The sequence below is a fragment of the Equus asinus genome, chromosome 14 (assembly GCF_041296235.1).
Source record: "Equus asinus isolate D_3611 breed Donkey chromosome 14, EquAss-T2T_v2, whole genome shotgun sequence".
Classification (NCBI taxonomy): Eukaryota; Metazoa; Chordata; class Mammalia; order Perissodactyla; family Equidae; genus Equus; species Equus asinus.
This window is the reverse complement of record NC_091803.1, coordinates 48,966,977-48,992,571: the sequence shown is the minus strand read 5'-3', so window position 1 is coordinate 48,992,571 and position 25,595 is coordinate 48,966,977. Positions and strand designations below refer to the sequence as shown.

General features: G+C 62.3%; 1 protein-coding gene across 1 annotated transcript; it reads left to right on the top strand.

Annotated features, from left to right (window-relative positions):
• The first annotated feature begins 7,373 nt into the window (after positions 1-7,373).
• Positions 7,374-12,558, top strand: SOX8 (SRY-box transcription factor 8). The gene is made up of 3 exons (XM_014849019.3): positions 7,374-7,978; positions 9,335-9,561; positions 10,314-12,558. The coding sequence occupies exons 1-3, from the start codon at positions 7,557-7,559 to the stop codon at positions 11,036-11,038; spliced, it is 1,374 nt and encodes a 457-aa protein (XP_014704505.2). The 5' UTR covers positions 7,374-7,556; the 3' UTR covers positions 11,039-12,558.
• Positions 12,559-25,595: the final 13,037 nt, after the last annotated feature.

Here is a 25,595-nt window from a genome sequence, read left to right as displayed (position 1 = left end):
CGGTCTTGGCTTCCTCTGACCCTCGCCCGGTGATCCAAGCAGACAGTTCATTTGTGGAAAGAGTGAAGGGCATGCCTGGTACATGTTCTCCTTGAAGGCGAGCCCGGATGGGCCCACCAGCGGGAGACGAGCTCTGAAAGGTGCTAGTTTGGAGCGATGATGAGTTTACAGACAGAGAAAGTACAGTAACATCAGGTGTTGGCTATCGCACGCCGGGCATGCTATTTTATCCCAACTCACGCAGGCCCAGAAGTGCCCACAGAACAGACAGGCGCTCCCTCCGCTGCGCTGAGTAACCCCAGAACTCCCCCAAAGTCGAAGGGCCACAGACGACAGCATCAGGTCCCGTGATCTCCAATGCCCTCCTGTCTTGGGGGAGCCCCAAACTCCCTCCTACCCCTTTCCACACCCCAAGGGCAGGAGGCAGGGGCAGGCGGCCCGCATGAAGCCCCAATTCACAAGCCACTCCGTAGGCCTCGTTTCACGCTTTATTAGAATGCTTTGCCAGCACGAGCTTCTGGAGGGGCGGGCCCCCTGTGGGTCGCCACCCTCTGCCCGGCACCTGCCATGGCACAGGAGCTCCAGAAATGTTTGCGGAATGAGCCACGGAATAGAAAATGCTCAGATACACCCTCCAGGATCTTGCTGCATGGACCCACACAGGGGCCACATGAAGGGGGTTCTCTCCATCTCACAGTGGTCATCTGGAAGGTTGAAAGCCACCAGGAATGCCCTTCTAACCCCTCAGATTGTACCGTCACTTCCAACCGATGCTCAGAGGTCACATTAGCAGGAACTTTTCTCGTCGGCTTATCCAGGCCTCACCCACCTCTGCAAAGCCCACTAGGGGCCCCTCTGTCGAAGGAGACACTTGGCCTCTGCTTAGAAATCAGAGAGGGACCGTCAAGTAGAACGCCCCAACCCACCTGTTCCTGAGGTCCCAGCTACCTCCTCTGATGACCAGGAACCGATTTCTTCTCAAACTGATGGCAAAGGTGACTGGGTGGGAACCCCCAGCTTGAGCAGCAAAGTTGGCGCATGTCCCACAGTCCTCAGGTCCTGGGGTGCAGGAGCAGTTGGCAACGGGTCCTGTTCCACACCTGCCACGTCCCACGAGGAAGGGGATGTTAGGTTGCGGTTGAGGAAGCGGGGGGGGGGGGGGGGGGGCGGGGGGGCGGGGGGGGGTCTGCGCCAGCCAGCGGCTGCCACACCTGCTCCCCAGGGCCAGGCCCCGAGGGACCAAAGCAAACAGGAGCCGAATGTCCTGCCCCACCTGGAGCCCAGGGAGGCAAAGCTGTGCCACGCTCACTCTGAGCCTCCCGGACTCCAGCACCTTCACAACAGTGCCATTCTCCTCATGCAGGAGGGCATGGCTCTCTCCCATTCTGCCCACCACTCCTGCCTGAGGGTGTCTTAAACCCTCCTCCACCACGCGCAGAAAAATAACTACTTGGCGTACGGGTGGAAATCTCCCAAGGGGGTGTGTCCTAATTTGCCTCTGGCATGATGAGTCTCTGGAACCTTCCATTGTGGCAGAGGCAGTCAGGGCCTGCAGCCGGCCAGATCCCTTTCTAGGAAAGGAGACTTTCTCTGTGACACGTTTATTTCAAGCCACTGTGGGCCTTTCCCTGTCATCCTTGACGCAGGGCTCCGCTTCAGAGAGGTTCAACTCAGACATCTCGAACAAGAAGCGTCATTAGACCTGAAGTCCCGCTTGGAAGGACGAGCACAGCTCTCGGCAGCCTGTCTGGGCTCAGAAAGCTGGTGTCCTAAAGCGAGGGTCAACTTCAGCATCCTGGCTCGCCTCCTGCACGTGGGCCCAGAAAGCCTCTCCTGGCCTCGTCACTTCTCAGGGGGGCTCAGGGCCCAGAAGACAGAGGAGCATGGTGCACGGAGCCGGGGACCAGGTGATGGCGATGGTGGAGGGCAGGAATCCTGGGGGCTGGGGTCCATGCGGTGCGGGCCCAGAATGGGAGTGGGATCTGGAGCAAGGAGGATCTAGGGTGTGGATGGAGTCTGGGGGTCCTGGGAAGTGAGGATCCAATATGGTTATGGGGTCCAGGGTAGCCAGGGCCCATAATGGGGCTGGGGTCCAAGGGTCCAGGGGAATGAAGGCCCAGAATGGGGCTGGGGCCTGGGATCCAGGGGAGTGAGGACCCAGAATGAGGGGGGGGTCTGGGGTCCAGGGAAATGAGGGCCCAGAATGAAGGTGGGGTCTGGGGTCCAGGGAAGTGAGGACCCAGAATGAGGGTGGGGTCTGGTGGTCCAGGGGAGTTTGGAGCCAGAATGGGGCTGGGGTCCGGGGGTCCAGGAGCCTGGCATCACACAGACCCCTTGTGCATGAACAAGGAGTGGAATTTACTGGCTTAGATATAGAAACGCCCAGAGGCACAGCCTGACCCCAAGTCTGCATTGCCTCAGCAGACTCAGTTTCCCCCTGCAGAAGACACTGCTGGTGCCTGGTCTGGACGCCCTGGTGCTCCCTCCACCCAGGGAAGGCTGCGTGTTGAGACACCCAGGATCCTGCCTGAGGACAGCGTTTGGCTACAGAAGCACCCCTGCCGAGATGTGCCGAGGCCATTAGAGAGATGTGCCAAGGCCTGCCGGCTGCTGCTGGAGCCAGCTCCCCCAAGCCCACGGGCTGGAGAGAGATGGACGGGCACAGCTGGATGCTCGGGGACCGCGACCAGCAGGGGCTGAGTGGAGGCCAGCGCAGAGACCACAGCTGCTCCCGACACATCTGCGCAGCACGTGTCCCCAAGCAGACAGCGCACACGGGGGCTCAGCTCCCCGGGTTGAGCATTGTCCCCTCCCGGAATCCTTTCAAAGGAGAACAGCCACGGCAGTGGCGTCCCCAACCTCCGGTGGTCGGAGGTCACTCCCAGGCAGTATGGGTTTTATCTATCAGGAGGCTTCAGAGCTGGCGAGAAGGTGCAGAGGGAGAGCCGGGAGCACGTCCACCCTGACCTGAGCCCGCGGGATTGCGAGGATGCGCCAGCTTGAAGCCGAGACACAGCATTGGAGGAGCCTGCACGGAACCAGTGCCCACCACAGACCGGCCCAGAACACCCTGGTCCTGGGGGCCGAGGGGAGGAATCTGGGCATGATCTTCCAGTGTCTTCTGCATGTGTGGAAGGGTGAGGAATAGAGATGGCCAGCTCCCGAGTGGACATCAGCCCAACCAAGGGGCCGCGTTCCACCCAAACTAGAAGTTCCCTAGCAGCTAGCAAACCAAGTTGGGGAGGGGCTTTCAGCAAAGAGCTGGCCCAGAGCTCTGAGAGTCTGTTACCAGGGGACGCTGCAGTCCTGGTGCCCTGTGGGCACCCCTCCTCTCTCTCTCTGGACCCAGCGGGGCAGGACGAGCTGCCTTTACAGAGCTGCTTCCTCACCTTCGTCCTGGACATCTGGTTTCTGCAGACCGGCCAGTAGCTAAAAGCATCAATTGATCTCTGAGCTTGAGCTGGGGTCCCAAGGATGTGATGCCGAGCTCCTCAGGCCGGCTTGTGGAGGCCCGGGCCAGGGCTGTGGACGCACAGGGGACATGCCGGCCCTGGGGATCGTGGGCCCACGTGGCCTGTCTCAACACTTTTCTCTTAAAGACTGCAAACCACGGACTCAGCCTCCCTGACTGGAAGGCGAGGGCCAGGCAGAGGCTGGGCAGGGCGATGCAAGGAGCGATAGCAGGGTGCTCTCGTCTGTGGTGGCATTTATCCCTCAGCAGCCCCTTCTTTCCTACTCAGCCTCTGCAGTGTGTGTGCGCGCACACACACACACACACACACACACAAACACACACACAGGGGTTTCCTGAGCTGCCGTTCCTACAAGCCAAGGGATGGGCACATCGGGGGTCCTTGTGCCTGGAAGCGGTTTCCCTGAGCCCTCCAGGCCTAGGCTGGCCAGGTCTCAGGTCTTGTAGACACAAGGGGTGCCTGCCAGCCCACATCTCCTTCTTTGCAGGTACTCTTGGAGCCTCTGCCAGGGTTTGGTCTAGAAACCTCGTTTACATCAGCTTCCTTCTGCCCCAGGGCTGACATTCCAGGGTCAGATACCTGACCAAACTTGGCCAATGGGATCATCTCCCTGAAACCTCAAAGCCCACTCACTAGATGAAGGTGAGGCCATCTGGATAGCGGCAGGTGGGGGCAGGAAGGAGGAGCTAAGAGAAGAGGGGGGAAGGCAGGAGGTGGACTGAGAGGTGGTTCAAAGAGCTGCCCTTCAACTTTCAAGTCACTGTGGCCTCACTCTGTTCTCAAATACCCTGTACTCTTTGCTGCCTCAGGGCCTTTGCACATGCCCCCCCCCCCCAAGGGAACGTCCTCTCTTCTTTGAGAGATTGGAAGCTTCAGGTCTCAGCTTAACTGTCACCTCCCCAAAGCTGCCTTCCTGGACCCCTCCTGCACCCCATGGTGAGTGTCTCGACCCCTTGGTGTGTGTGCTGTCACCCCCCCTCACCCCAACTCAAGCATCCTCTGGGCAGGGACTGTGCAGTGTGGTTCTATTTCATGTTGCCCAGAAAGCCCCTGGCATAAAGCAGGTGCTTCATCAACACTGATGAAGACACGAACCAACCGTGGCCACCTCCTCCTCTGAAGGCCACATCCCGGTGTCCCCTCAGGACCAACCCAGCAGCTGAGGACACAAACCGAGGTCAGCATGAATGAAGGATGAGGCTGGATAGTGCACTGGCCAACTTTGGAGGCCTTCAAGACAGTGGAGGACTTGGGGGCACTTCTGGGCACCAGCCCACGTGCCAGCAGCCACCCCGGGCTGTGGGGCTACACTGCAAGTGCCGCCTCCCTGGAAGGGCACCCACGCTCTGGCGGGGCTCTGCCTCCCCCCACCATCCCATGGGACTTGTGGCCTGCACAAATTCAACAGGGGCTGCCCACCAACACCCCCCCACCAGCCCTCAGGGTGGTCACTGCAGCTGGTGGAACCAAGGGTGGGGCCTAGGACGGCACGTGCCACACCACTGTGCCACCAGGGTCTAGCCCAGACTCCCCCAGCTTGGCCTCTTTCCCTCCAAGGGTCCCAGGGGTCACCTGTGTCCGGGGACACAGCTGTAAGGTGCCCCTCTGTGGGTCGCTGGGGAGCGGGGAGAGGCTGCCTGGCCCACCGTACCCAGTGCAACCTGGGCTTCGTTTTCCTCAGCAAAGCAGAGTTCCTCGTGAAAACCCAGACCTGGTGCCTGACAGTATGCGCGCGAGGCATGGGGAGCAGGCGGGATCTGCTGAGGGGGTCTGGGCAGGGCAGTGGGGGCCTCCGTCTGTCATCTCTGCCCCCTTTACTTAAACCCTGCTTTCACTGGCAGGGTTACTGGGCCAGTGAGCTCAGCAGGCGCCCCCACTTGGATCCTCCCTCAGTGTCCTGAGACTGCAGAGCGGGGACCCCAAAGGGAAGGGTGTTCCCTGGCAGGTGACCCGGCAGAGAAAAGAGGAGGACAGGTCACCCTGGAGGCCGGCTGGCCCTCACCATCATGTGGGGCCTCCCAGCCACTGTTCGCCTTGAAGAGCGAGGCTCCCCGTGGTGCTTTCCAGGAAGGCAGAAGGTCGGGTTCACTGTCTGGGGCAAGCGGGTTAGCCCAGCGCACAAAGACAGCAGCCTTCTGGTCACCCTGCAGGTGGCAGCAGACCTGAGCATCGCAGGCGCCGGGCGCCTCCCTCTTAGGCCCCGAAGCGTCCCGTAGAGGCCGCGGCACCCGCTGTTCCAGGTCCCCCGACAGCCCCCGGAGCCACCGAGGCCAAGGCCTAGTCCCCAAACGGGCGGTCCGGACGGGACCCGGCTCCAAGGCCTAAGTGCGCAGCGTCTTCCTCTCTAAGGAATTGGCAGCCCCCCGCGCGGGGGCGGGCCGTCGCCGGGGTCGGGGCAGGAGGCGCATCCTGCGCGGTCAGAGGCGCGGGGGCGGCCCCCGGGTCGGGAAAGGTGCGCGGGGAGACGCTTCAGCACCACTCGCCGGCTTTCGATTCGGAGTTTTCTGCTAATAGACCAGCCCTTTCTGCCGCCAGAAAGACGGCGTCACTCCTTCGGCGGCGGCGGCCACTCGCCTAGGCGTCCAGGACTCGGCGGGAGGCGCGCGGTCGGGAAGCTGGGCGCCCTTGCCCGGAGTCACTTGGGGCGCGCGGGCCCAAGCTCCGAGACGCGCCTGTTCAGAGTCGGCCGCCCAAGGAGGGGATGGCGAAGCTCTGGGCGGCCGGTCCGTCGCTCCCGGCGGGTTTGGCGAAAGAATCTGAGCCGCCCTCGGGGACCGCCGGGCCCAAGGCCAACTCGCGGGGGCGGCCACGGGCGGGGACTCGGAGCCGCGGCCCGGCGCTTGCCTACGGGGAAATGTCCCCTCTCCGACCCCGCCGCCCCCCCACACACGGCGGCACACCCCGCCCCCTTCCCTCCTCGGCGGGCGCGCCCACCTCCTCCACTCCAGGCGCCCCGAGCGGCCCCTGACCCCCCGGACCACCCAGGACCGCTCCGCTGGACAGCCTCCGCGCCCCCACCCCCCGGGTCACGCCCGGAAGGCCCTGGGCCCCCGCGTCCGGCCACGCCATCCGCCGGGCGGCCCCAGGGACTCAAGAGCTAGGGTCAGCTCAGGCCCCGCCCAGCGCTCCCGCCCCCTTCAGCTCCTAGGACCGCGCCCCCGCCAGCGCTGTCTACGCTCGCGCCCGGTCCGGGCGGGGAACCTGGGATCGCCCAGCTCGCAGCCGCGGCCCCTGGGCGCGAGTTACCTGGACGCGCGCGGCGCGCAGACTCAGGCGCGCTGGAGCCTCCCGCATGTCGCGCTGGCCCTGCGGGCGGGGAGCCCGGGCTTTGAGGCTACGCGGTCCAGCCGACCCTCCCCTGGGCCGCAGGCTGGCAGCAGTTGACCCCGGCGCCTTTGGGCTGCGGGCGAGACGTCGGGGCTCAAGGCGGGCTGGTTGGGGGGGCCCTTGAGGACGCGCCTCCTTGCGGAGCCGGTTGCGCGACGGGACCGGAGGCGGGACGCACGGGAGCCCAGACGCGCCCGCAGAGGGAGCAGGGCGCCCCGGAGCGCCCCACTGCTCCCTTCTCTGACCCCTGTTTCCTTCCCGCTCCTCCTGGAAGGGGGGCCCACGGCGTGGCGAGGCGAACGGGAGGGCGCGTGCACAGCCCGGGCTCCGGTCCTGGGCTGCCGGGCGCGCCGGGCCCCACGTGGTGCCGCGCCGGGCGGGGCAGGAGGGGGCGCCGGGGGATTCGCGGCGCTTTCTTTAAGGTGGGGGGAGGGGGCGGGGGGCTCCAAGCTCCGCCCCCGGGGGCAGCGGAGCGCGCGCCGGCCAATGGGGAGCCGGGCAGGGGGCGGGGTCTCGCGGCCTCCGCTTAAAGAAACTTGTTGCGGGTCCCTCCGCCGGGACTGAGCCTCGGCGGCGGCGGCGGCGGCGGCGGCGGCGGCGGCGGCGGGAGCGCGGGATCGGGCGGCGGCAGCGGCGGCGGCGACGACGCAGGTCGGGCCACCGCGCGGCCATCTCAGGTCCCAGAGCGGCCGCAGCGCAGCCGGGCCTCGAACCCGGTGTGCGTCCCCGGTGCGCGCCCCTCCGCGCGCGGCCCCGATGCTGGACATGAGCGAGGCCCGCGCCCAGCCGCCCTGCAGCCCGTCTGGCACCGCCAGCTCCATGTCGCACGTGGAGGACTCGGACTCGGACGCGCCGCCGTCGCCCGCCGGCTCCGAGGGCCTTGGCCGCGCGGCAGGCGCGGGGGGCGGCGGCCGGGGCGAGGCGGCCGAAGCGGCGGACGAGCGCTTCCCGGCCTGCATCCGAGACGCCGTGTCGCAGGTGCTCAAAGGTTACGACTGGAGCCTGGTGCCCATGCCGGTGCGCGGCGGCGGCGGCGGCGCGCTCAAGGCCAAGCCGCACGTGAAGCGGCCCATGAACGCCTTCATGGTGTGGGCGCAGGCGGCGCGCCGCAAGCTGGCCGATCAGTACCCGCACCTGCACAACGCCGAGCTCAGCAAGACGCTGGGCAAGCTGTGGCGGTGAGTGCACGTCCCCGGGCCAGGGCGGGACGGCGGCCCGGGCCCCGCGGGCTGGGAGCGGGTCCTGGGGTACGCGGGGGCTCGAGGAGGTGGCACCGCGCCCGGCCTCGGCCCTGCTCCCAGTGGCTGTTCCCAGGGCGAGTCCTAGTGGAAAAACCCCCTCTGGCCAGCTGGGACCAGGCACGGGGTACTCAGAAGGGCCCGTGGAGGGCAGCGGGAGGAGTGTGCAACCGCCCAGCACATTCCCAGAGTCCGCGAACAGCCTGCTGAAGGCAGTGGCTGGCATGCCTAGTTGGAGACCCCAGCTGTGAGTGGCCCCAGATCCTGGTGGCCTGTCCCTGCCCCCGAGGAAAGGTGGTTTCTCTCTGGAAGCAGGACACAGCCTCCAGCAGTGCGCTGCTCTCTCGAGGTGCCCCCTCCTTGGAAAGGGCTCCCCCCTCACTCTCCGACCACCTTTCGGAGGGAGTCCAGAACGCGGGGGGAGGAAGTGCATGTCACCATCCCCACAGCTTCTTCCTCTCCCCTGCCACCTCTGCACCCCGCAGCAGGGAGGGAGTGGGGTGAAGTGGTGTCCAGCAGAGACAAGGTTTGTGCACACTGGGGCCTGGGGAAGCTGGTTGGTTCTGCAGAAAGTAGTGACAGAGTTGCTGCTCAGGACAGCCCACCCCAACCAATGCTCTCCGCTTGGGTTTACCATGGACAGCTTTGGCTTTGGGGTGCTGGTTCCCCACATCTCACTCCTCTCTGTGTCAGTGGGTGCTCAGAGTTGGCGTGAATGTCTTCTGTGCTCCTGCCTGTCTCTGGTCTGGGCACTGTGGACCGCGGCAGCCCGTACCTCTCTGCCCCTAAGCCCAGTCCCGCAGGCAGTTACCGGTGAGCTTCTGGAAGGGTCTGAGGGGCTAGTGTGTGTTCAGAGCTTCAGTGAGGACCACTGGGTTTCACCAGTGTTTCCAGAGGTCTGGGAAGATCAGCTGCCGGTGAAGTCCCGCCGGGTTCCCGGGAAGTCTCGCTTTGTCCAGTGTCTTCTCAGCTCTGTCCTGCCCTCCTCCCCCGCCTGCCTTGGAAACCCCAAAGGGAGAGGACAGACAGCTCAGCGAGAGGGGAAGGAGGAGGGGAAAAGTGGAGACAGAAAGGTTCGGGTCTTGTTCTGGCTTGTTCCTGTGACCCTGATGAGCACAGACCTCAGCAAACGGCCGGCCAGCTTGAGCCCTCCTGTCCTCAGCGAGGGGGGAGTGCCTGCCTGGTGGCCGCCGAGGCCTGGGAATGCACGCAGGCCTCCCTGGTGGGGGTCGTCCTGGTCCCCTGCCAGCGCCACCTGGGCACCCCGCCACCCTGCTTCTGCCCTCTGCTCTACAGCTTGCTGAGCGAGAGCGAGAAGCGCCCCTTCGTGGAGGAGGCCGAGCGGCTGCGGGTCCAGCACAAGAAAGACCACCCGGATTACAAGTACCAGCCGCGCCGGAGGAAGAGCGTGAAGAGCCAGGGCGACGGGGACTCAGGCACTGAGCTGGGCCACCACCCCGGGGGAGCCGTGTACAAGAGCGACTCGGGCCTCGGTGACACGCACCACCATGGCGACCACGCAGGTGGGTTCCCGGGGCCACCAGCCTCTGACACTCCCCAGTGGGAGAAGTAGGGGTTCTGGCCGTGGCTGAGATGAGCAAGGGGGTTGGGGGCAGGCACCCTCGAGAGAATCAGGCCTTCCTTGGGTACCCAAGAAAGTCCCCAGACCCCAGGTAGCAGCCGTGTCTGACGCACACAGTGGGGGTCGCCTGCTTAGCCCCCTCTGGACACCGAGGGTATGATGGTTTGCCCTGTGACCTGCTGCTTTCTGTCCTGCCCGAGGTGTTTCTGCGTCCCCTGGCTTTCTTGCTGGTTCTGACCCAGGACTCAGTCATACTGCCCGCGTGGTGGTCAGCCCCCGCTCAGGATGAGACTGGCCAGAGTGGAGTCCTGGCCAGCCAAACAGTCTCGGTCCAGTTGGCTAAAGCCAGCATTCTCGGGGAAAACAGATTCTGTGTGGGTTGCGCTGTCGTCGTGTGCACTGGGCTGGGGTCTCCTTCTCCCACTGTGGTCTTCGCCATGGGGCCTTCATGGCCCCAGGTCTTCCCCCAGAACAGTGCTTCACGGAATTTCCTCGGCCGAGGCGTGAGGTCTGGGTCTGGCTTTGCTGGAATTTCTGGGAAACGTACAGGAACAAAAAGCCGTTGATTCCTACCTTCAGTTAGCGGGGCTGGTTTTCCTCCCGTGCGCGCCTCGCCAGCCTGGCCGGCCCTGCCAGCCCCACCCCACCCCCCACAGAAGAGGCATTCATCCCTGAAATGTGCTCTGTCCCCAGGGCAGACCCACGGGCCGCCCACCCCGCCCACCACTCCCAAGACAGACCTGCACCACGGGGGCAAGCAGGAGCTGAAGCTGGAAGGCCGCCGCCTGGTGGACAGCGGGCGCCAGAACATCGACTTCAGCAACGTGGACATCTCGGAGCTGAGCAGCGAGGTCATCGGCAACATGGACACCTTCGATGTCCACGAGTTTGACCAGTACCTGCCCCTCAACGGCCACTCGGCCCTGCCTGCAGACCAGCCCACCGCTGCCGGCTCCTACGGGGGAACCTCCTACTCACACTCCGGCATCGGAGCGTCCCCCGTGTGGGCCCACAAGGGAGCCCCGTCGGCCTCGGCGTCGCCTACCGAGGCAGGCCCCCCGCGGCCGCACATCAAGACGGAGCAGCTGAGCCCCAGCCACTACGGTGACCAGTCACACGACTCCCCAGGCCGTGCCGACTACAGCTCCTACAGCGCCCAGGCCAGCGTCACCACGGCTGCCCCCGCCGCGGCCGCCAGCTCCTTCACCAGCTCTCAGTGCGACTACACTGACCTGCAGGCCCCCAGCTACTACAGCCCGTACCCCGGCTACCCGGCCAGCCTCTACCAGCACCCCTACTTCCACTCGTCCCGCCGGCCCTATGCCTCACCCCTGCTTAGCGGGCTCTCCGTGCCGCCTGCCCACAGCCCCCCTAGTAACTGGGATCAGCCCGTGTACACCACCCTGACCAGACCCTGAGGGCGCTGTGGCCGCGTGGAGGGGCCCGCGTCGGCTGTCGGCTGAGGCGGACTTTATCTTGGCGAAGACGGCTGGGGCCTCGGAGGCCCTCGGGAAGGTGTGCGTGGAGCAGAGGAGAGGCGCGCTCGGTGTGCACGGCTCGTCAGTGCCTGCTGGGGTCTGCGGGGAGCTGGCTTTGTAGCCCAGGCCACTTTGCCTGCAGATCTCCAGACTCCCATCAACGGACACAGCCCTCCTTTCCTTCTCTCTCTTTGTGGGGACTGGTAACTCCGAAACGAAGGACGGCCATTGGGTCCTCTTCTGCACAGACACCGGCACCTTGTTCTGTACCTCGGTGGGCGCAAAGCGGCAGGCACAGCCCAAAGGACAAAAGGAGGGAAGGGGCAAGGGGTCTCCGGCCACCTGCCTTCCGAGGTCCTGGCCAGCCTTGGCACTGAGACACCCCAGGACCAACGACGACATCCCCACGGCAGGGGGGCACCCGCAGCCTGGTGGGCACGCGTCTGCAGGAGCACCTGTGGGGACCAGCCCATCAGATCCGGGTGATCCTTGTAGCTAGGGTTCTCCTGAGCGAGGTTTGGCTGTGACTAACACTTCTCTCCTTTTATTTTATTTTTTTAATTTTTATTTTTGAAGCTTAAACGTGTTTGGTTTTGAAAGCTGTTAAAATGTATTTATGTTCTGTATTATTTTATCTGTAATTAATGAATTGATTTGTGCAGAGACTAGAATTTAAGACAAGACGGAAGCCGGGGAACCGAGGGGGAGGGCGAGGACGGCAGGGGGCCTAGGGCCTTTGCCCTGGGCATTTTGGGGGTGCCGCGGAGGTCCCCGAGCTCCAGGCCCCCTGGGGGGGCGGCTGGGCCCCTGAGGGAGGAAAAGGATCTGCCTCATAGTCTCTGATCAGGTTGGGGGCCCCGGCACCTCGGATGAAGTTGAGGTTTAGCGGGTGTGGGCGTCGCTGAATTTCCCCCCTGCCCACCGCTGGTGCCAAGCGGTAGAGACGGGAACTTCCTGGGAGGACGCGATGGCTGCAAAACGCGTTAATCCCGGCTCTTAGGAACCAGGCGCCACCTCCAAGCTGTGAAACTGAAACCTTCTCCACTAAGCGAGTTTAGATTCTTAGTTTTAGGTGAGTAACGCCTGACTGACCTGCCTGCTTCCGCTGTGTGCTGAGCAAAGATAACCGCCTACTTCACGGAAACTTGTGCCTTTAAGACTTTGTCAATTGAAAGACATCTGAGATGTTGCTCCTTTTTACTTTTTCTATTTTTTCCTACCATTTTCTAGAAGAAAAAAAATTTTTTCTTTTTTTTTTTTTTTTTTTCGGCCTATCTCTTTCTGGGGTTGGGGGCAAGGAACTATAGCAAACCCGTTTTTACGCCATCTATTTTTTGGTGTCGAGTTTGGACTTTCGCTGTCACTTACCTGCTGTGTTTCGCTACTTTCTGACCAAGCAAAGCTAACTTTTGTACAGATCGATTTGATAAAATTAAAAAAAAACGCTTTTTATCTACGTGAGCTGCAATTTGTGTGTTGCTTTCCGTAAGCAGGGGCGGCTGGGGGTGGGGGGCGGGATGTGGGGCTCCAGGGCCTTGGGGTCCCTCTTTGAAGGGCTTGGCCAAGACAGGAGTGGGGTTCTGCGAGGGTTCACCCCGAGCCCCCTCAGAGGACGTGGATAGTTGGAGCCCCCGGCCAGCCAGACTCAGACCCACACCGAGGGTGGAGACAGCTCCCTGTCCCAGTGGACGGCCAGACCACCCCACCCGCAGGTGCTGTGTCTGAATTTGAACACCGTGGGTCTAGAAACCTCCAGGAAGCCAGCGATAGTCTTCCTTCCCCGGGGGGGGCCTCCTTAGTAGGCAGAATGGGTCCAGATGGGCCAGATTCTGGGCTGTGGTTTCCTCCCAGCAAATCCCAGAGCCTGTCCCTGGGTGGCTGACGGCATTTTTCGGGCGCTGGCACGGAGCCAGACTGGGAGCTGGAAGAAAGCCGCCCTGCGGGAACCGGGCAGGGTTGTCTGTTGGCGGAAAGTGTTTCTAGGGAGAAACGGTTGTGGGGAGCGACAGCAAGCGAGGGGCAGCCTCACCCTGGGCTGGGCCTCACTCTGGGCTGGGTCTCCCCGGTACACGCGCCCTCGGCCATGCAGGGCATCACGGCGCCTGGGTGCCCGCCTCCGGGCTGTGCAGACTGGAGATGCGTCCGGACACAGGAGGATCCAGCTCCCCACGTGAAGGCAAACACACAAGGCAGCTGCCTCTGTGATTTTAACGGGGTGGCCCGGGTAGGGGGGGACCCACCCCGTCCCCTCGCCTGCCCAGCCGCCTGTGTGGCTGCAGTTCAAGCTTCGTCCCTCGCTCACGCTGGGGAGCCATGTCCAGGGCCTGCCAAGAGCAGACTTTGGGAAGAGCTGCCGGGTTTACGAGGTCCGGGGCGTGCCAAGCCTCTCAGGCGAGGAGGGGTCTCGGAGGGGGCTGCCAAAAGCCAGGCTCAGAGATGCCCATGGCCTTCACAGCCCGCCGCCTGCGTGGAAATGGCCCAGCCCGTCCTGCGTCCAGCCAAGGGCTGTCCAGGTCCATATGGCCCTCTGAGCTGCTGCACTGACACCCCAAACCAAGGAAAACCCCGGGCGTCAGGCCTGCTGACAGAGTGGGCACGGCTGCCCCTGTGCTGCTCCGGGACTCGCTCCGGTCTTGCCAGGTTCCCGAGGCCCGAGGCGCTGCCAGTTTTGTTTGGAGTTGGCGGGGCTCCTGCGTGTTAACTCCCCGGGTCCCAGCCCTTCTCCCAGCGGCCTGCCCTGCTCTGAAAGCCCCCGTGGGTCCCAGGCGAGCCTCCCATGGGCTTCCTACATCTGAGCTAGTGAAGCTTCAGGAAGAGGAAGGACGGCCACCACTGTCCTGCGCTTCATCGCTGCCCCTCCTGGGACTACCTCCCCTCTCCGGTGCCTGGTTGGTGTCTTCCCCGTTAGAGCTTTCTCAGGCACCAGAAGCTGAGCCCACGGCCAAGGGCCCTGGGAGTTGTGGGGTCTCTGTCTCCGAGAATGTGGGGTCTCTGGTGATGCTCTGAACAGGCAGCAAAGGGTGGACACAAAGGGATTAGGGTCACTGGGAGGGGTCCCGGGGCTGCCCTGGTCCTCCAACTGGTGAGGGTTTTTCTGGCGAGCTCTCAGCTGACAATTTTATTCACAAGGCCGGCCTCGGCCCCACCCAGCCCCAAGTCCAAGGGGTGTTTGCCCAAGCTCGTGGGGAGCCCCATTCCTGCTGAGAGCGTCGCACCAGCCCATCCCAGGGATGGGCTGGTGCGAAAAGTTCCTCATTTTTCACTTACTCGCCCAGAACAGAGTGTGTTGCCTCTGATCTCAGCTGCACAGACTGCCCTGGTCCAAGAGAAAGGGGAAATGGTGTTTAGGGTCCAGCCCCACTCCGATGGACTGGAAAAGCCCCTTCTGGTCCCGCACACAAACGCTCTTCCTGGGCCGACACCGGCTTTCGGGAGCAGATTTTCGGTTTGGTGTGAGTTTACGGCCGGTGTGGTTGTCAGCCCTGGGAGGGCTAGTGTCCTTGGAGCAGCTGACGTGAGAGGCTGAGCCCCATGCACCAGGCCGGTCCCAGGGGTCAGACTTAGGACCCATCCAGCCTGCTGCAGCTTTAGGCCACATTTAGGGGGACAGCACCCAGGCTGGCTGTCACAGACCCCGGGGCCCAGCCTGATGTCTGGACCCCAATCTTTCCCCCGCAGAGTCTGGTCCGGAGCCTCCAGCCAGCCCAGGATGGAGGATCTTTGTCGACCCCGTCTCTGGCCGACCAGGCTAGCAGGGGCTGCTGTCCACGGCATTGGGGCTGGGGGAAAACATGTTTCTGGGTGGTGGACATGTCCACCGGACACTGGACCAGCCCTCACCACCCTGTGTGGACAGCTTCCTCAGACACCTTCCACCAGGCTTCACGAGAAACCTGTGTGACCAGAACCCACTCTCAGGGCTGCAGAGCCAGTGGTGCCAAACCTTCCACCCTGGGCCAGTGTAGACCCCGGGACAAGGGAGACGGGGCCACCCCCACCAGGCACTCAGGGCCAGGAATCACTCCCGAGGGAAGGAGACGAGCCACACTCTGCCCCCAAAGGCAGCTCCCTCTCTGGGGCGCCTGCTTCACCTGTTGGGATGAGCCCTCTGCCCTGTTCCCCGAAGCCTGTGCTGCAGCCTTGGCTCCATCCTGAGGACGTGGTAGCGGTGGAGCTGGCCACTGCAGGCAAGGTGGCTGTGGCCTCCTGACCACCTGCTGCCCCCAGCCCAGGGCGTGCCCAGGAGCCACAGAGTCCCACCGTGGTCCCCTCCCCCAGGGACCCTCGACATTCCTGAGAGCTGTCGGGGGAGGGGAGGAGAGTGATCTGCCGTCTGCCTTGTCAGAGACTTTGTCTCTCAGAGCCTCCTGCTGCCACATCTCAGCCTGAGCCAAGGCCTGCCCGATTCTGGGGTCCCCTGTGCCCAGGAGGAGCAGATCTACAGACGATGTCTTCCCAGGATGGGGCTGTGGGGACCCTGGGGCTTCCCCAGGGTTGCAGGAGGCTTCAGAGAAGAAAAGTCGGGGAGGCAAGGAGCAAAGTGGAAACGCACACGGGGCTGGGCCCACCCTTGCATAAGGACAGTCCTGGAGCAGAGAGCAGACGGAGGCCTGGCACTGCCCGCTCCCCACACTGGCGACCCCTGGCAACCAGGCTCTGAGGGGCATCCTGTCTTCTGCTGCTTCTGGCTGGCTTTGGGGCACCTGGCTTCCCTCTGGGAGCCACGGTTTCTCCACCTGTGAGATGGGAACGACCCCCAGGGATGTTGGGGGGACTCGGTGAGATCAGGACCCACCTGTGACTGAGCATTTTGCACAGATGCCGGAGAGCAACGATTGGCAGTTTTATTCCTGCTTCCAATAGCATGATGCTTCCTTTTGCTCATCTGCAAAATAAGGTGCGTTTTCCAGTAAGAAAATTAAGCAAGAGTGAGTTGGGCAGAAAGTGTGCATCCCAAGGCTGGGGCCTGGGTGCCATCTCTCCGGCCTCCACCTCTGGGGTCCCTCCTGCTGCACCAAGGTGTCCTCCAAGCCTCCCCGCAGCAGGGCAGGTGGGCCAGTGGTTGGAAGCTCTGCCACCTGCCAGTTGACCTCTCTGTGCCTCAGTTTCCCCCCGTGACCACAGGATGGCACCTCAGCAAGGTGCCCTGGGGATTAACCTGGCATGACCGAGGCCAGCACACAAACACATGTGACAGGCACCTCCTGCCCCATCCTGCTGGCAGACTTGTCTCTGGACCTCTGGGGTCTTCACTCCTCATCCCTGGCCTCCCCCAGCCTCACAGTGACCTGTCGCCTCCCTCGGCTCAGCTGCACAACAGCGGGTGGAGGCCGGGGCAGCCTCCCTGCCTCCTCGCCCAGGCTGCACTGTCTCCATCAGCGTCCTGTGTGTGGTAGTCCCCCGACTCTCCCTGGTCCCTGCCTTCCCCAGGTGGCTGGGGCTGGAACCCAGGGCTCGGCTTCTGGGAGGCTGCCAGGAGAGATGGAGAGACCTTCACAAGGCCTTTCCAAGAGGCCCCCTAATGGGCAGGTCGGAGTCTTCTGGGGCAGCTGCAGGAGCCCCCTCGACTGCTCCCCCAGGGCCGAGGCGGGGCCAGCACCCCATGCCCGGCTGCGGCCAGTAGCCAGGCCTGCAGGATCTGCAAAGGGTTAAGGGGCGCGGACCGGGAGGGGAGAGCAGCCGGCTGGTGCGGGGCCAGGGCCGGGCGAAGGCGCTGCATTTTAATGAATCATTATTGCCGGGAAGTCTTTGTCTGTCTTTATCCGGTGCACAATAAAAGAATTAATTAGACAGAAAATAGCAGGGCAAGGAACTGACATGTCATTAGGGGCTGCTGAATGACCGAGGAGATGCGCGCCGGGTGGATTTCGGCTCCAGAATGATAATGGCCGGGCGGGTGCTTTGTATGCGCGACCAGCCGGCCTCTGAGTTGCATTGTGGGCGCTGCCATTGTGGCCGCCAGGGCGGGCCGCGGCCTGACTCTCCAAAGGCCAGGCGGGCAGTGGGGATCGGCCCACAACATCGGTGTATTAATTTTTGTGTGCAGACACAGCAGTAAATATTTAGACGCAGAGGGGACTTTGGGGTGGGTGTTCTGGCCCCTGGACTCCACGTCCCGGCTCGGGGGACAGAGGCCGGCAGTGGGGCTGCTCCCCACACTGTGAGAAGCAGAAGGCAGGGGTGGGGAGGAGAAAGGGGAAAGAGGGGAGGGAGGGGGAGGAGGAGAGAGACCTGGAGCCTTGAAGACCCAGGAGAAACTCTTCCCGCGCCCGGCTCCACCATCCTTAGCGGCTGCTGTCATGGTTATTTAGACGTCACCAGGAAGAGTGCCACCCACAGATCCGGCTCTCCCACCAGGAAAATTGAACTCCTCGGGGGGGACAACAACAGAGAGCCTGTGGATTAGGAGCGCATCGTGGGGCCCTGCCACCCACAGCTCCTGGCCCACGAGAGGCTCACCCTGTCCCATCCATGTGACTCGGCAGCCCCCCAGGGGGCTGGATTTGAAAACCGCCCCCAACCCCCGGCTCCCTGGCTTCCTGCTGCTTCTTGAAATGTCCATTTTCCCCTTTGGGTGTTGTCTCAGGGATAGGAGGAAAGGAGCTGATACCCAGACAGACTGGGAAAGGGGTCACCCCTGCCCCAGGGGCGATGAGAATGTTGGAGGACAAGCAAGGTGTGTCTGCCAATCAGTCAACAACCCTTCTCGGGCTGGATGTTAAGGGCCAAGCGACACCACCACTGGGACACCTTGCAGAGCCTCGGCGCCTGATTTGGGTGGCACATCTTCAGGAGAGGCCGCGGCAGCATCCTCTCCTTCGACCTGCACGGATCATGGAGGGAGGCTCCTGCAGCCCCGGCTGACAGACGACGAGTGCGAGGTTGCATCTCTTGTTCCAGGACTGGAACCGGGCTAGTGGCAAGGCTGCGTCCCAGGGGGCTACTCCTGGGACACTGGGACCCTCATGGGGAGCAGAGGACGGCCCCTTTCGCAGGCAGAGGGCGAGCTCTGGGCGCCCCCGGGCAGAGGGGGGCTCCACCCAAAGTCTGGGATGCATGGAGAAGTGACCACACCTGTTTCTAGGTAATAAGTGTCCCTCTGGGTGTCAGGTACCCGGATACCACTGGGAGGCAATTTCAACACTTTTGCAACCCTCCACCTGATGGCTTTGTGTGTGTCCCCTCTCAAACATGTGTGTTAGACTGAGGGGGCTTCGACACACTGGGCATCACCCCCAAAGAAGAGGAACCTCCCCTCGCTCTCCCCCACTTCCCGGGGTCACTCAGGTCCTCTGAGGGACTTGATCACTAAAGGAGAGGGAGGGATGAAAGTAGCCGGAGGGCCTGGGTGACCCTGGCTCTGGAAACCTGTCTTCTACCTTTTCCCGAACAGAGATAGGGGTGTCAAGGCAGGGTCAAAGTTCATCCTGAGGCATGGTGCCTGGTGTCTGGGAGCTTGGGTCCCCCAGGGTGCACGGCCTCGGACAAGTTACCAGCCTCTCTGGCCTCAGTGGTCCGTCTGTAAGGGAAGAATGGTCCCTACATCCCCAGGAACAGTGCTCAGGAACATGGGAGATGCATATGAGCAGGTGCTCAGCACAGGATTTGGTTAGGAACAGCCACTCGATGAAGAGCACCCAAAGCTGTCACTGAGATAAAACAATAGGACTCACACCTCAGCGAGAAGTCAGCCTTCTGGAGAGGGCTGACATGCTCTCCACCAATCCTCCCACCCACCTGCCCATCCACCCATCCATCCATGCATCCATCCTTGCATTCATCCTTCCATCCATCCATCCACCCATCCTTCCATCCATCCACCCATCCATCACCTATCCAACCATCCATCCAACCAGCCCGCCATCCAGCCATCTACTCATCAATCCATCCACTCATATATTCATCTCTCATCCATCAATCCATCCATCTTTCCATTCTTCATTCCATCTATCTGTCCATCTATCTATTTATCATTCACTTATCCATCCATCCATCCATCTACCATCCATCCATCTGTCCATCCGTCCAGTGACCATCATACACCAGATACTGGGCTTTAAGGGAGAAGGAGACCGACCCAGGCCTGCCCTTCCTTGGTGCAGCAGGAGTGGGTCACCCAGGACAAACGCAGGGCACGGTGGGCAGCACACACGGACAAGCCTGCTCTGTGATTGTCAGGGAGTCTTCCTGAGGAAGCTGCCCCTCCTTGAGACGTTTCCACTGCATCTTGTCTCGGAGCAAAGGTCTGTGAGCTCCCCCTCGCCCACTGTTGGTCCTGGTAAACGACATCATCCTTCATTCCTTCGCTCAGCCCCCAGAAGCCCCCCGGGGCCACTCCAGCCAGCTCTTTTCTCGCTGAACCTGAGTGAGCAGCAGCCCTGAGGAGCACAGGGGCTGGTCTGAGCCATGCCCAAGGTGGGCAGAGCTGCTGACTGGACCCAGGGGCAGCTCTTCACAGTTCTGGGTCCAGGGCTTGATAAGCAGGTGCCCAAGTCACCCTAGTTTGTCCAGAACTTTCCAGTTTTAGCACTGAAAGTCGTGTCTTAGGAAGCCCCCGTGCCCCAGGGGAACAAGGATGGTGGTCACCCTGGCAAAGAGGTTCGCCTACGCCTGTCTGTGGAAACACACTCACTCTGTGCTGTGGGGGAGAGCAGGGGGTGGAGGACAGCCCCATTCTAACGTGGGCAACGTGCCCCTGGGTGGCCTTACGAGCTCAACAGGTCAGGGGCTGTGGCTGTGCCTGACGTCCACATGGGACCTAGGCTATCCCGGACACAGGCCAGGCGCTTAATGCGTATTTGCTGAGCGAAGGAGTCTGTGAATGAATGAAGGGACAGCCAGGGCACAGTTGCTCCAGACAGGACCAAGCCAAGTGTCAGTTCTTTCAAAGCCTGAAGCCAGATGACAGCCCCGTGGAAAAAGAAATGGGCAGGGCGGGGCCAGAGCAGGACGCTCAGATCATCGGCGCCTTCTCCTTTACGTTTCTCAGATGGCGAGGGCCGTTTGCACGGGAGACCCACCGGCAGGCCCAGAGGCACAAATGAGGCCTCAGGAGCTGAGCACCTTTGGTCGCTGTCTGGCCGTCTGTGCCTGGTGAATTGTTGTGAAATGGGCGCTGAGTGCCTGACACGGGGAGGGCTCGTCTGCTCAGCCCGAGTGTCACTGAGCTATTTAACTCAGGACAGTGACTAATGCTGATGATTTCGACCTTGAGTTATCAAGAAACAGCTGAAGCATGTGCCGAACTCTCTTCTCTAAAAGGCGTGGCACCTCCGGGATGGCTGAAATTAAGAGGAGGGAAAATATCAAGTGCTGGTGAGGAAGTGGGCAACCGGGGTCTTGTATTTCAAAACAGTTTCAAATGGCAGTGCCCCCCAAAGCTGGCATGCAGGTGCCCTACGACCTGGCAGTTCTGTTCCCTGGTGTGGCGGACCCAGCAGAATGTACACCCACGTTCACCACGAGACTGGAAGGTTCTTGGTGGACAGCCTCCTGCACGCCCCGGGAGCAGATAAGTGAATTACGGGATTTTCACACATGGGGACGCAACTCGGCCACGAGAAGGAACGGAGACAACCCAGAGCCTCCCTCAGGCAGAGAACATTCTGTGGGATTCCATTGGTGTACATCAATAGGGTTTTGGGGTTTGGTTTTGTTTTTGTTTTTTAAGGCAGGGCAGTGAGAAAAACATTTCAAGGGGCTTTTTTCCAAAATGAATCCAGTTATGTTGACTCACTGTGTGGATAGCCAGGCCTCTAGAATGTTTCTCTCCAGAACCCAGGGATGTGTGCCCCCCAGTCTACACATTCTGGAACATTCCTCTCTATCAGATGGAAAGAAAATATCCCGAGACTATGGAGTGGCAGCGAAGGCAGCCTTCTGTAGGTCCTTGGGGCATCTGGAACACCTTCCATCCGCGGAGGGACAGGCGGGAAGGGAAGGCGTCCCCTGGAGATAAAATGTCCCTGAAGGAGAACGGGGTTCTGTTAAAGAGGAACTTGGATGCCAGGAGGCTGGTGCTCCTTGGACCTTGGGAGCACCCCAGCCTCTGGGCCGGGAGCAGACAGGCGTGCAGAAGGAGATGGGGTACCTACTGACAGCCAGGACACCGGCTGGGTAAGGAGGGTGTCCAGGCCACCCGTCCTCAGCCAGCGTGACCTCGGAGGCTTGCTGGGCTGGTGCCTGTCCTTGCCCTATTTAATCAGGAGGGGACTCAGCCTGAAGGGCCTGTGATTGCCCCATAGTCCCCCCACTGGCCGGGACCCCAGGCCAAGCCCTGGGCAGAGGAGCAAGGGGAGGTCCGGGGGGCAGGGAGGGGGCAGACTCTGGGCCCTGCACCTATCTGCCCACCCTCTCCGGGAGGGGGAAAGGGCCCTTGCTGTGTCAGCTGTGGGCCCAGACCCTCCTCCTGGGCTCTGCCGCCCCACAGGTCAGACTGCAGGTGCCCCTGCCCCAGCAGCCCCAAGCCCCATTACCTCTTGGGTAACCGGGCGCACTGGCGATGCCCATGGAGAAGCATTCTTGGGCGTCTTGGTTAGGGGACAGTCCTGAGGCTGGCAGAGGTTCTGGACCCCCTCTGGACCCCCTCTGGACCCCCTGGGGAGGGTAGCGGGCACCTTGGATGCCCAGGCCTGCCCTGAAGCCGCAGGTGGCGAGTGGGGGTGGGGTGCACACGGGGGTGGGGTGCACTGTGACCGCCAGGCCCCGTGGGAGCTGCAGGCTCGCCAGGCAACCTGAGCAGGAAGTGCTGGCTGGAGTATTTCCTTCCATGAAACACCAGCCGCAGCCCCACCGCCCGGGGAAATGGATGTCGCAGGCCAGCCCCAGGCCCAGGCTGAGCGGGGGTTTTCATCACTTCGGGAAGGCGCTCAGCGTCAGGACTCAGCGGGTGCTGTCGCTAGGGAAGACAGAAGCGGGAACTGTGGGACGTGGGCGTCCTGATCCCATCTGGCAGGAAAGTCATTTTCCTGCAAAGCGGGGATGCAGCCTGCTCGGTGCTGTTGGAGAGGAGACAAATTCTATCTCCGTTTGGATGGGGTCGAGGGGCCCTTGCCGCCGCCTCCGCTCTGCGTACCCCGAGGGTGAGATGGCGAGGCTGACTCCCCTCCTGCGGGCGCCCTGTCACCTGTTCCTCCCATTTGCCAGCTAATTCCGCAGGGTCGTGGGCGGCGGCAGGCGCGGCAGATCCGGGAGTGTGGGCGCGGCCGCTCCCTGCCCCTCGTTACGAAACAGCAGGAGTGGAGGCTCATTTGCATGATGCCCCCGGAGAGTCCCAACCGAATCCTCCTTTATTTGGAGTTCCTGAAGCTCCAGTCTGCAAAATGCACCCCATCACTCCCCAGCCTCAGCTCCCCGAACTGGACGCCATGTCAGAGGGATGGAGGGACCCCAGCCAGAGGCCGCTTCTGCAGTCCCTGCTGGTTCCCCAGGCCGGGCACATCTGAGAAGGCCCAGACTCACTTTACGCATCTGGGAAATGGACACCCAAGTGCTGCCTGCCTGGAGCTCTGAGGGGTGAAGGAGCCAATGGGGAAGGAGAGGGCGGCCAGGCGGTCAGCTTGAGGGAGGAGAGGCTTGGGCCCCAAGGAGCCTGAGCATGGGATTAAAATGGGAGATGTCGCTCGCAGCCAGGGATACAGAAGCAGAGCAACGAGTGCTGAGGCTGTGCTCCGAGGCTGGGTGGACCCCAGGAGACGCACACAAAACAGGACATGTGTGCCCAGTGGCCCCGACAGCCCAGCCAGCCATTACCTAATCCTGCGCTGGACTCTGGAGCACGCCAAGGGGCCGCGGGGGTCACCCTGGGAGAGGCGTGGGGGCTCCTGGGAACAATGGACCACTAGATGCAGGGACTGGCTCCTGGTGGGCAGTGGGCACACATGAGCCAGCGAGCAGCAGGAAGTCCACGTCTGCCGATGGCCAGTGGGCACTGGGGCTGGCCTGGTGGGTTCTCCAGGGAGATGCCCTGGTAGGAGCCAGGACACAGCAGGGCCAGTGCTTGAGGGGGAGAGGGTAGAGGAGCCGGTGGGGAAGAAAAGCGCTAATGAGGCAGGCTGAGAGCCTGGGCAGGGGGCCTGGGCCCAGGGTGCGGCTCCCTGCACCCAGGACCTGAGAGAGAGAAAAGGGAAGAGAAGAAGCCGCTTCCCACGAGGCCGGATGGGGATGGAGTGGGACATCTGTTGGCTTCCGGTGGGGAGGATGGCAAAGGGCACCAGCCAGACCTTCCCAAAATTGTTGCCTCAACAGGACAGCTCCCCTTCTTGGAGAAGGGGAGAGTGGTGTCCACTGCCCCACGACCCTGGGTGTCCTCACATGTGCGTTCCTGACTCTCCCTGACTGGACCCCTCACCTTCGGCTTACATGCTGTCTCTGCCTCCTCCAAGAAGCCTTCCTGGACTGCCCTGAACAATGAGCCCATCTGATTATTGTCACCATCAACAATCACCACCACCAGTGGGACCGTGTGGGTCTCGATCATCCCCACCCCCACACCGTGAGCCCCGGGCGGGCACTGGCAGGCCCACTCGGTTTTCGCTGACCCAGCACCGCACATCAGGCACGTGGAGCTGCCCAGCAGGGGCTGTGATCTGCTGAGTGGCTTCAAGTGACAGAGGGGTGGATGGGGGCTTAGGGGCAGAGTCTGCCTGGGAGGTGCTTGGTCGTATCCTGGCCCGCGTCCCCCCGGGCTGAGCACTTGTCAGGGCCCCACGTGACGTTCCTTCCCCTGGTGGGGGTCTCCAACATTCTGTCAATAGGAACCTGGGGGCTCAGGTTATAAGACGTCAGAGACCAGTGAGGCCTCTCGGGTTGTTCTCCAACTGGTGTGGGGTGCAGGGAGATGTGTAGACCTCAGGGACCCCCAGGAGCAGGAGAGCCTTTTCCCTGTGGCCCCAGACCCTCGAGGCCTGTGGGTCTCCCCCCAACATGCTCCCAGGGGCTTCTGAGAGCCTAGCCTGGGGGAGTCAGCAGGAGAACCCTGAGGGACCCCTCGCCGTGGACTCTTGGTGGCTGAACGCCCCCTGCGGCCTGTGGGCTTGGGACCCCCTAATCAGAGGTGAGCACAGCTGACACCTCTGACCTCAGACAAGCTGGGAAATGGGCCCAGGTGCTCAAAGGGCCTCACCCCGTCCATGTGCCCGGCTGCCAAATCCTTGACCCGGGGAGCGACTACCCTGCTGGGCAGTCCCAGGCGGGAGGGGGGCCCCTGTCCCTCAGCCACGGGGCTTGGAAAGGGAAACTGTGGCTGCCAGGGTGGGTCAAGGTTTCCCCTGAAGCCCACAGCGTCAGCTCTCCCCCCGCCCAAGTTTCTCAGTGACCTTGACAAGTGGCCTGTCCGAGCTTGGACATCTGGCTGTGTCCGCAGCCAGGGCTGGAGGGAGCAGCACCCTCGGACAGCAGCCCCGGGCCCTGGAGAGAGGCCACCTGCCAGCAAGCTCCCGCTGGGCCCGCTCCGTGACGCGCCCCGTGACGCGCCGTCTGGGTGAGAATCAGCAGACGGCTCTCAGGCCACGTGGGCCGAGCTCAGGCTCTGAGCCGGCTCCAGGAAATCAAAACCATATTTTCTCTCCTGGAGCTTCCCAAAGTGTTTAAACCAGACTCAGAAAACTCACTTGGACAGATGCCGTTTCCACCCGGGAGGATTTGACTTTCCCAGGAACGCCAGCAGGAAAACCAGCTGGGAGCCGCGTTAGGCGAAGCAGAGACGGGGGCTCGGACCCTGGAGCGGGCGGGGGACGCAGCCTCCTCGGCTCTGCCCGTCACCTTGCGGCCGTAGGCGCGTCTGTCAGCCTATCTGCAGCCAGGGCTCCGGAGGATCAGGTGACAGGACACAGGCGGCCCCTTTACGCCTGGCTCCGAGCCCGCTTCTGGAATCATGGGGGCTGCCCCTCAGAGGGAAGGACAGCAGACGTGGGGCGACCTCCACGAACAGGAATCGATGTCTCTGTACAGAGAGGGCAGCCGGTCAGGCCCCGAGGACCCTGACAGACCACAGCCAGGCTGTTTAAAATTAGTGAAACCTGAACCTCGCTCGGTTAGTCCTGTCCCCTGGTTTCCCAGAGACACCTCGAGGACAAACCTTTGCAAAATTGAAGCTTGGATGTGCAGTGGCTGAATAAGTGGGCTGGGATGAGCGTGGAGGTTCAGAAGCCTGCTCCCTCTCATGGTCCTGGGAAAATGAGGCAACAAGGGTTAGGCCGGGGGTGAACACATGTGGTCCATCCACGGAGTGGAATATTACTCAGCCATGAAAAGGAGTGAAGCTCTGACACACACTACAACATGAATGAACCTGAGGACGTCATGCTTGGTGGGAGAAGGCAGACACAGAAGGCCACACAGTGTGAGTCCATTTCTATGAAATGTCCAGAACAGAAAAATCCACAGGGACCGAAAGTGGATCAGTGGGTGCCAGGGGCTGGGGGAGGGGGGAATGGGGAGTGACTGACGATGGGGACGGGATTTGCTTTTGGGATGATGAAAAAGTTCTGGAACTCGA